The sequence below is a fragment of the Dermacentor albipictus genome, chromosome 3, assembly GCF_038994185.2.
Source record: "Dermacentor albipictus isolate Rhodes 1998 colony chromosome 3, USDA_Dalb.pri_finalv2, whole genome shotgun sequence".
Taxonomy (NCBI): domain Eukaryota; kingdom Metazoa; phylum Arthropoda; class Arachnida; order Ixodida; family Ixodidae; genus Dermacentor; species Dermacentor albipictus.
The window spans coordinates 58,678,202-58,689,449 of NC_091823.1; the positions used below are offsets into that span (position 1 = coordinate 58,678,202).

The 11,248-nt window shown below is 45.0% G+C and overlaps 1 protein-coding gene across 1 annotated transcript; it reads left to right on the forward strand.

Moving 5' to 3' along the window:
• The first annotated feature begins 1,151 nt into the window (after positions 1 to 1,151).
• LOC135898692 (very long chain fatty acid elongase 7-like) lies at positions 1,152 to 2,812 on the forward strand. Its single transcript, XM_065427788.1, has one exon. It carries the CDS (start codon positions 1,314 to 1,316, stop codon positions 2,097 to 2,099), a length of 786 nt encoding a protein of 261 aa, XP_065283860.1. The 5' UTR covers positions 1,152 to 1,313; the 3' UTR covers positions 2,100 to 2,812.
• The last annotated feature ends 8,436 nt before the right edge of the window (positions 2,813 to 11,248 follow it).

Consider the following 11,248-nt stretch of genomic DNA (forward strand, 5'->3'; position numbering starts at 1 on the left):
ACTCGGTGAACTTACTCGGCCTCTTCCACCGAAAGGCATTTCAATAAGCTTGTCATGTTAGAGAGAGTGCCGAATAGCAAAGAGGCGGATTGATGTCACTGCTCTTCTGGGGTAACAACAAAAGCCGAAGCCCCTTGATGGGCAAGATAACGAGCGTGGCTCGCCTTGATTTAGTGGCTGTCGCGCAGAGAAGAGATACGAATGTATAACAACTGATGCGATCAACGCTAAAGCGTGGCGATCACTTTAGAAAAGACATACTAAGGGGAATTGGACGAATGCTTTAAGACAGGACTCCCGATCCCAAGCGGTCAGTTAACTCTAAAAGTACTGAAAGGTGGGCGAGTTGGTAGCTATTCATTATGAAACTGCAGCGCGCACAGCAAACTAGACACAAGGCAAAGGTAACACTCAAGCATTTTGTGTTGCTTTGTGTCTCCTTTGTTGCGCGCGCTGCAGTTTCACGATTGTCAGTTAATTGTGCACGAAGGGGTGCACCAGCAACCAGAGTGACTTCCTAATTATTCAGTGCCTAAAGTTTGTTCATCAGGAAACACCTTTTTGAGCACCGAATGCGGCGAAGAAACAAAGAAACGCTACGATAAAGCAGCTGGGCGCGCATCGTATGTACGTGATAAAGCCTTGCTGAAATATAGTACAAGCGAGCACTTCTACAAATAAAAAACAATAATCCTAAAGGGACCAGAGAAATTGCTTTTTTTTCATTATTTGTTTCCTACATGTTACGATTGCTATCAGCTGAGAGGTCTTTCTTTAGCGACGATTGCAGGAGGCGCCTCACCACTTTCACTTTCCTTTTCTTCATTTAATATCCGGCACATAAATAGCCGATGTGCGTACGTGACATTAGTTCGGCTTGTTTTATTTTCATGTCAGAAGCTGGTGACGCAGGCTAAGAACTTTTCCCTCCCTAGTGCAGCGCAATTTGCACTGCGGTCACGCAATGCAGTGCCAGTCACGAAAGCAGATGTCATGGAAACAAAGCTGAAAAAAAAAAACCAAAGCGGAATGGCGAAGCGACCGCACCTGTGCACCCCTTGTGACGTCACTATGTGGGCCTCAGCGTGTTCTAACTCATTTGCCGTGAAAGAGAAAAACGACCTGTTTTCGTCAGTCCTGGATGAGCTTTTAAGCGGCAGGCTGCACCTCGTCGGGGTGATTGAATGAATCTCAGGGTTTGTGTTTGGCAGCCCCACCGAAGCGACGCGCTCTCGTAGCATATACGCAGAGAAAGCCGTCGGGCAATAACGTTCAGCCAAAAGTACCGTGCTGACTGCAATTCACTGGAAGTCATGGAGTCGTCGGTGCGCCACCTCGCTCAAACGTTTCACTCGTGGTTTCCCCCGCGTGACAGCGTCGCCGAAGGTTGGCCACTTGCCGGGAGTCCCGTGTCCATTGCACTCATCACGGCCAGCTACGTCTACTTCGTCACCGCGGCAGGACCAAAATGGATGTCAGGCCGCAAAGCGTTCGACCTGAGGCGCTGCATTCTCCTGTACAACCTGTTCACCACCTTCTTCAGTGCGTACTTCATGTGCCGCTTCTTGAAGCTCGGCTACTGGGACCTCGGCTACACGTTCCTCCAGGACATGGACCGGAGCGACTCACCCGCCAGCCTCGAGATCAAGCGCCTCTCGTGGTGGCTGTACATGTTCAAGCTGGTCGAGCTCTCGGACACCGTGTTCTTCGTGCTGCGCAAGAACAACCGCCAGATCAGCATGCTGCACGTCGTGCACCACGTGATCGTGTCCTGGAACATGTGGCTGAACGTGACCTACGGAGCACAGGCGCAGGCCATGTTCATCGCGTGCCTCAACTCGTTCATACACGTGTTCATGTACGCCTACTACTTCCTGGCTGCGCTCGGTCCGGCCTTCAGGAAGCACTTGTGGTGGAAGAAGTACCTGACCATGATGCAGATCTCTCAGTTCGTCATACTGTTTGCGCACGCCATCGGCATGGTGTTGGCCAAGGGCAACTATGTCGTGTTCTTTGTGTGGATAGAGTTCGCGGAAGCGGTGTTGTTCTTCGTGTGGTTTATGGCCTTTTACTTGAATGCATACAAAAAGAGTGTCTAGGTTCGCAGATTGTTATTATAGTCATGTTCTAAGGCTTAGAGTACTCAAGTGCGCGGAGGCAGCTATAATAGTTGCTATATTATGGTCTTACCTCACTTGCACTCCTCTTTATGATCTTCCGATGTTATAAACGAGACAGATGGAGCTTGACTCGTTTCATATACGTAAAGCCATTGTTGCACTTCATCTAGTTTTTAATATACAGAATATAGGGTGACATTTGCCTAGTAGAAGAAAAGGACTTGAGCTCGTGAGTGAAGGGAGAGAGAGAGAGTGTGTGTGTGTCTAGATGCTAGAGCCCTTGTCGACAACAATATGTTAACTGTGACCTCGATGCCATACATTACTGGCTGGGTACTTTATCATATGTGACACCGAAATCTCGAGAGGCATGCTTTCTTCGCAATTTGTCGAACAGTGAACTCTACCCCTGACTCCTGCATGGATGTTTGCGGCTGATTTCAAGGATGTCATTTTGTAGCTGGAAACTGGTGAAAGAGTTCCGATGTAGAAATCATGTCGCCTTTTCATCTATCATCAAAACGAGGCAAATATTTGGGAAGGGCTGTTTCACTGGCTTCAAGCTGACAACCGCCGAGGCCGAAGATACTGCGTCGCGTGCCGGCGTGTTCTTGCCGAGGTATTACACGCTGGACGTGTTCTATCTTTATGCAAATATGGCACCATGGAACTTGCAAAAGTTGCTGTTTTACATCGAAGTTTGTATCATAGTCATAATTTGTTTGTAAATAAAAAAAACGATTTATTCCCCGTCTTCTTATGCCTGTTAACGTTTGACACAGTTTGTCATAAAACACTGATAAACAAACATGCTTTAGGGTCTATGAAAACTGAACAAGATTAGATTTCTCCGCGCGTGCTGCAGCAACCTTGGAGATTATATCATTAGTAGTAGATACGTGGGACATGGTCACCATACTGAGACGCTAAATTCGTGTAGTAGGCGTACGCCCCCGCATTCTTAACGCATTGAAATGCCCTGCGGGTATTTCGTGGCGTTCGCAAACAACTCACTTATGTGCATCGCATACAAAGGGTTACAGAGTTGCAAGTATTTCCGTAAGCATACGTTGACGCAAGATCGCGAAGTAGTGGAACGCAGCAGAAAGCCGAACAGGGTCGTCGCAAGTCCCCTTTATTTTGGTTCTGTCCATATCGCAAGTCACGTAGAAGCAAAGCGCCAATTCAGTTCGCGCGATATCGTTCATCGCAGTCGCTTGCTTTTGCGCAAAGCTACGTGGACACAAAAAAGTATAGTACGATATATACGCTAAATGAAGCGGGCTGACATCAAGACTGTGTCGGACGGCGATGACTCTTTCAAGCGAAGAGCTGCTGTATGGCCAACAATTTCCAGAAAAAAATAAAATTAATTTACTGATCAGCCTAACTTTATTTAAATAGCTAAACTTTAAACGCTAATTATGTGGCTCTACATTAGTCTGAGCTTAAGATGCATTGAAAACATTGTAGGGTTGTCAAAATTTTGCAGAATAAGTTTATGTTTACCAGAATTACTGCAGTTGCAATGGTGCAAAAAGCAAAATGTTTTTAAACATTCTTCGTGTTGCATTTTAATTCTCTTCCATTTTTTATACTCTGCACCACGCCTGCTTGCTGACTTCATTTTCCTGGTCGTTACTCGAGGTGACCAGTCCGGCAACGGGTATTATATTTATGTTTCGGCGTCCAGCCAGCTGCCTACACAGAAGGCGTAAAAGGATTTATATTACAGCTGGAATCTATCTGAATCGATGAGCGATCTCTGAGCTTGGCAAGCTATACGCACTATAGAACAAATAAAGTACTGATAACTCCTCTTTTGCAGGAAACACAGCTACTAGTACCTTGAATATCTGTACTTTCCCGAGTTCTTATACACGCAATGGCGTATGCTACCGCTAATTGGGCAAATATAGTATTACTGTATCGGCGAGTATACGCGTGAACTCTGGAGAGTGTAGTTAAGTGTGGTGCGAGCAATTACTCATGAATGGCGCAGTCATCGCTCCTCCATTAATTATAGAGCGTTGAAATCGTCGCAAGGTGTACTCAGAGTACTCACCGCGCATATTTACAGATTCTGCATTCACTTGCTTTTCTTCTAATCTAACTTAGTCATGAACATCATATATGGAATGTAAATAGCCTTTTCTCATCTTCTCTTCCATCGTTTTAGCTCTCTTCTGCCCGTGTTACATCAATTCTGCTTGTTTTTAATGTTCGTGCTCGCACAGGCGATTCCACTTTCTTCCATACATACATAGCGTCATAACGACAGCTGCGTAGCAGTCATTGCATTTTCTGCCTAACATTTGTAAGGCATCGTCTGTCACACGCAAGACAATTAAGGTCGAGAAGAAACAGGCCGCTGTGCCAGATTCTCCGTATTCAGAAGAGCACCTGTGTCCCAGAAACACAAAGTGAGCAGCCTCAATTACGAAACACGGCGTTAGGCTCAGTTGCGGGCCGTACTGGGTTCGAGCCTCACGGCTGAACACCCGCGTTTAAAGAGAGGGCGAGCAGCCCTTCGCCAGGCACCCGGTTTATTCCTGAGGAACTCATCGCTCCAGCTACGCTTCAGCCAACGATTTCTTGTAAAAGTGCACGAAGTGACCTTTTACAAGAAATTAATTGTTGCCTGGTACCGGTGATGGTTGTTTCGTTAGAGTTCGGCAGCTAAATCTGGCTATATTTTGTCACTTAACGTTAAGACGCGGAGGAAAAACCAAAAGAATGAGCTTATGGAACTTGCCATAAAGTGTCGTACTAGAGCTGCTGTACTAAAGGCGCTACCGTTGTTCGACGAGCGAGAGAATCGTATGATTGTTTCTATGGATTGGTATAATTTGGTTAAAACAGAACATCTCAGCCTCTTGTATCGCCCGTTATGATTCAGTCCCCGCAATTTCTTTAGGACTGGGATATGTGTTACAAATTCATTCCGTCGCGCATTTTCCAACACACACACACACACACACACACACACACACACACACACACACACACACACACACACACACGGTGTGTGTGTATATATATATATATATATATATATATATATATATATATATATATATATATATATATATAACTTAAACAATTTTGAGTACGAGTGTCGCTAAATGTACATGAGTTACATTTCGGCAGTGGCAACAAACAGCGAGTAAGTATGTTTCTGACACTGTGAATTTTACAGCGAAGCTGTTAGCCTCTAGATAGTCGCGATTTCTTGTGTCCGCGTCCGTTAGCGAAAATGTGGGCCCATCCCAGTGAAGGGCCAGGAGGGCCAGGGCCAGGAAGGGCAGTGAAGGGCCAGGAGCAGTGGCTCGTACCCTCGTAAGGCAAAGGCTTCAACCACTCAGCAAAGAGAAGCGAAGAGTGCATATATTTTTGGGGATAACGCGTACAACATACAGAACAGCACGCTTCAATATTGAACAAGCACAAAACAAGCAGGCGAACCAGATAATTGATTATAATTCGCTCCTGCGCCTACATGAAATGCGAAGCACATAGCTCTTTCCGCATACGTTCACCGGTAAAGATTACTGTTGCGCATGCTGCCGCGGCGTGGGGAGCGACGTCCCTATAGCTTTCCCTACATGAAAGAACCAGCCTAGCAACTGATTTCAATGTTGTTGCAGCACAGCTATAGGCGGCGGCGTGCTGTCAAAGTTATCATTACTCACATTACTACAATTTCTTTAAATTAGCATGACTACCATTACTCTATAGAAACAGAGCATTGCATAACCCCCTCAGCAGTTGTAGCGGTGGCTTTCAACAGCTTCTCTGGACATCCACTTTCGCAGGGTCGAGGTGACTAATGATTTTTTTGAAATTATGTTATCCGGCAAGCGATCGAGTCACGATGTCAGAACGTGAAATTTTTTATTATAGTACATGTCTGATTTCACCGACTAATTTTTCACCTGGGTACACAACTTTATGACACCTGCCACAACTCCATTCCAAGGGAAGTGCTTATGTTATCCATTCATATACTTATAGTTTAAAACGGGTAGTGCTTGCGCAAACCGGCGTGTCAAGTATGCGGCATGTACCTCAACGCACACTGTACTTATGTGTACATATACTAAAAATGCCCTCGAGCTCTCACTTCTGCACGTAAAACATCCATCTCTTCCTTATACACGGTGAGCTGGACTGCTCCGCGGACGGATAAGCTCTCCAGCTTTCCGGACCACACTGTGGCCAGACCACACTGTGGCTACTGCTCGTTCCCCACACGTGATCAATGTGTTCGTACAAATGAACTCGCCACCACGACTGGAGACTCCGCTGGACTCCGACAGCAACGACTCGCACGAAGAGTCATTCAGAAATAAAGATTATTTATTTATTTATTTATTTATTTATTTATTTATTTATTTATTTATTTCTCTCTCTCTCTCTCTGTGCATGCAAATTTAGCTTGGCAATCTGGACCAGTAATTATTTCATTCCAGCACCATGTTTTCACTGATGCACCTCATCGTGTAGCAATGGGAACCGGTTTCAGGTAGGACAACAAGAAGTATCTTGATGTGGGATTTCCTTGTGGGAAGCCGCGCGAGGCCCTTCCGGCGGCGCGCATGCATGTGAAAGCCTTCTTTCGTAAGCTATCAAGCTAACAACAAGTATCTTCTTCCTGTTTGGCAGGACAACACGGTCACGACCATAGACTGCCTTCTTGCATTGAGAAGGGAGCGCTGAAAGCGCGCGCGTTGCCTTAATATATCCATAATGTCCAAAACTGCGTTCGCAGAACTTATCTTTAATATCTAGTGTCTGCAATTAGACTTCGTCGGGGCGATCGTTTCCTTATATTGTCGATTGATATCGTGAGTGGCACATACCTCGAACGCTGGGCAATAAGGAAACATTCTTACACACCGTAGGACCTGGAAACACGCATCGGGCGCCATTTCTTATTATATTTAGGATGACTTGGCATTCTCCCAGCAAATCCGCATGGCCACGCAGGGGTCATGAGGTGGAATGCAAGCGACCGAAAGCTTGGCATTGATATCTGCTCTTGCGATTGGATCGCTTTTCGGGCCTCTGACTCTTAGAGTGGTATTTCATCAAGATTCATCACTGTCAACAAACATTTTTCTTTGCGTTTTAAATATATATATATATATATATATATATATATATATATATATATATATATATATATATATATATATATATATATATATATATATATATATATATATATGTGTGTGTGTGTGTGTGTGTGTGTGTGTGTGTGTGTGTGTTTGCATGTATGCTGTTGCCGAATATTCTGTAGAGGGGGCTGCGGGCCTCGTCAAGCTGCCTCTGCTGGAGCAGCTTTTACTTGCAGCCTCCTCCATCAAGTAGATGGAAATAGAGCTATTCTACTCTATTCTATTCTAAAACGTAGTACATAAAGCTACAAGAAGCTCTGAAGTCGCAAGCACGGAGATTAGACAAATCCTTGTACAACCTATCATTACCACGGTGGCTGAACGATCGTAGCGCCAGAGTTTCCTCTAGTAATTTCAGTAGAAAACTCTGGTGCATCTAGCGCTATACAGGTAAATGTTCGCTTAAGTGAAAGTATCCCCGAAAGGTGATCGTCCGGGAACAATACCCCTAATTCGTCTGTAGTCGGCGATTAGATCAGTTCTGTAATGTGCTCAGCTTGATTCGTGACTTCATTTCGTGATTTCCTGTGCCCTGTTTGTTTCAGGTATAATTTTTTTCATAGGAAGGTTACTGTGAGAAAATTTGCGCCATTATGACGACTCAACAAGAATGAGCGCTATGGGCCGGACGTTTCACCTCCATGGCTTCTGTCGTCCATATGACCTCTGATATTGTAGTCTGATTAAAGCATAGGTGTCATGCCAACGTTGTTTACACTAATTATTAGTTCAATCTCTTCTGCTGTATTATCCGATCTCTGTTAAGGGTTCGCGGGTATTGCTAACACTCGAAGAAATAATTATTTTGGAATGAATGTTGCTGGTCAAAAGCACACTGGTCAAAGCCTGACAATTTCATGTTCCTGCGTTCATCCTTCCTCGTAATCCCAATCGCCGTCGCTGTGTTGTGCTTGCGTGTTCTCGAGCTGCACTCGTGTCAAGCAGTAGCCCTTGGAATTTCAAGTCAGCGATTGCCGTCTTCCCGTTCTTCCCGTTCTTCCCGTTCTTGCTTTGTCTAGTCCCTGCTTGTAAAAGATGCTCAAATATTGACGGTGTCGTTTTGAATGGATTCAACGAAGAACGTCGCTCTACAGCACAAACCTCTGCCTTCGTTTCTTCAACTACCTATGCACCGGAGCTACAGAACATTTCCTTGATATATATATATATATAGTAACACTTTCTATCAGTAAGAAAATACATAGACAGAGGAAGCCAATATCCACTGAAGAGTTTGTGTATGACGGGCTTAGATTCTGAGGGTCGCCAGTTCGGCTAAGCGAGTGGACAAAGCACAAAAAGTGGTTCCAGGTAAAAACGTCAACAGGGTCAGTGCACTCGGTGCCGTTTGTGGTCCGCTGGGGTGGACAGCCTCCCTCCGCGGCACCCGTGAAGGACGCTCGTAAGCCGGCAACAGTTGATGCCGTGGTGTGGTACTTGTTTGTTCGTTTTGACCCTGGCGGGCTTAGTCCCCTTAGTCAGGAGAAAGGTCTAGGAAGGAGCAGGGAAGGAAAAGGGGAGACGGGCGCCGACATAAGTGAAATCGTTAAGGCACGTGCGCGAACAGGCTGCAAGAACGGGTTCCTACAACTGACTTGTACTTACAAAATAAATGAACAAGGAAAGAGAAAAAGAAGAAGGGGAACATAAAAGGGTGTGCGAACTTAAAATATTAACAACACTAAAAGAACAAGGTAAGCAGTAAGTCAGAATAATACGATCACCAGAAGCATGTGTCTGTGCACGTGGGCCTGGCTCGCTGTGCAGAGTGCGGTCCACAAGCGGAGCCTCAGAGCCCTCCATCAAGCAATAATGCGTGTTAAGAGGAAGCTTTAGCTCGGGCCTACCTCCGATGCCGCCTGTTCAAGTACATGTAAAAGGCAGACACGCTTTTTTAATATAACCACAGGGGCGATGTTAATGAAGTTTGTGGCATTTTAGAGAAAAAGTTAAATTATAATGACTGTTGCAAGCGTAATTCCGATTTAGGGCCTGACTTTTTTCGATGAAACGTTCAAAAATTGGTAAATTCGAAAAACAAAGATAGAAGCACGAAGTTAACAATTTCGTAGCTATTCACCTAAACAGATATCGCAGTTCTGTGATCTCCATCCGTTAGAGTATCGAAAGCGGACAAACCTGATATGTCAATTTATGTCTTACGTAAATTTGTTACATTGTTTACAAGGGTTTTGCAAAACTTCTACTCATAAATGAGTGGTCTACTTGAAATTCATATATAATATGTCAATTTTGTATAATTTAAATGTACCGTTACGTGCAATTTGCACAATTGTGATATCACTTTTCATTGCTGAGTTACAGAGTTGTAAACATCGTTCCGTTTGTGAACATTTGCGATTGATGACATAAATAAAAATTAGCGACCAACAGTGACTAGATTTTACCATTTTCTTTGGAATTTTACAAACTTCATCAAATTTGGTGCATTGGTTGCCGAGAAAAACGATTTATCCTTTCCCATGTATTCAGATAGGAGGCCCCGAGCTAAAGCTTCCTCTTAAAGAGACTGACAAACGATTTTAAGAACCTACTTTTTTATGGCGCGACGTAATGCTCCCACTCGGTAGTGTTAACACCTGAAGCGGTTACTTCCAAGAACGCGTAGATAATTTTTAGGCAGAAATTTTCGATCTGAACAGCCTCTAAGAAAAGCTAGAGTCGCCTCTCCAGCAAAGCGGAGAAGTGAGAGCCATGTCGATAGCACGTCCGCAAACTCTGAAAGCCACCCATCGTTCTGTTTTAATAGGTGATTAACTGTGGTTATAATACCCATCAACATTTTTACATTTTTAACCACTTTTGAAAATACAAAGCTGGTGCAACAACTTTGCGTTGTTGTACAGACCTTTCTTATGTTTGTACCACGTTTTCCCCCAAGTATACAAGCCTACGTCATGGCTGCTGGCCCCCGTCGTCGTTCTGTCGATAGACGAGTCAAGCTAGCTCATCGAAAACGAAGGCGAAGTCAGCGCCACTTTTCTACTCACTACAAACGAAAACCTATCTGCACATTTTAAGTTAGAAAAGTCTTGTAATGGAAAATTGTGTACTGCACCTCAGTACTAATACGAAGACCAGGAACTGCGTACAATAATAGAAGGTCACGCGATAGGCCTCTCATGCATCTTCATGTTCCTACCACGTGAGGCACCAACGGTCATCTTTTGCGCGCCTTTTAGCGAATAATTAAATATATAAATCCACGTTTAAAGGAGAAAAACGTGGCTCGTTTTAGCCACTGCGATAAGCAATCTTTCCCATCAGCGGGTTCATCTCCATTCACGTTCTGAGCAGTTGTCTGTCCCTTTAAGGTCGCCCGACTTGGCCGTGTGAGCCAGTCGATCCACGTGTTCTCTCTTGTCTTTGTGGAACCCAGAGCCAGAACCGGTCGTGGCACATTTGAATGCGGTGGCGTTGCCCCGGGGACAGCGTTTGTGGTCTCCATGGTTGTCTGCCTAAACCCCCTTTGTGTTGAGGCATTCCGAAGGTCTGTTGGGCTCGTTCCCGTCACGACCGATGTCGGCTCTTTGTGTGTTGAGTGCAGAAACTCAGTTTGTGCAGCTGCACAGCGACCCCCTTGTCCGGGAAGGTCCATTGGCCCGAACCGAAGAGCCCCTCACCCTGTCAACTCGGGTAGTGTGGTGTGCCGGGGTTAATGTACCGAGGCTGACGAGTGCATGCCAGCTCTGGGACGTGGCACCTACGGGCGCGAAGTCCTTTTCCCATCTGACAACGGCACAATTATAGATACAAACATGAAAGGGAGGGTAGTTGGTCGCACGAAAAGTAAACGTATATCCGTGGAATCTTTATCGAAAAGGGAAGCAAAGGGGCGGGAAGTATTTAGATAAAGCTCAATACGCCTTCTAAGCTTGATCTTATAATGACGAGAGGTCACGGGGGTGTTCATTTATTCCAATTTTT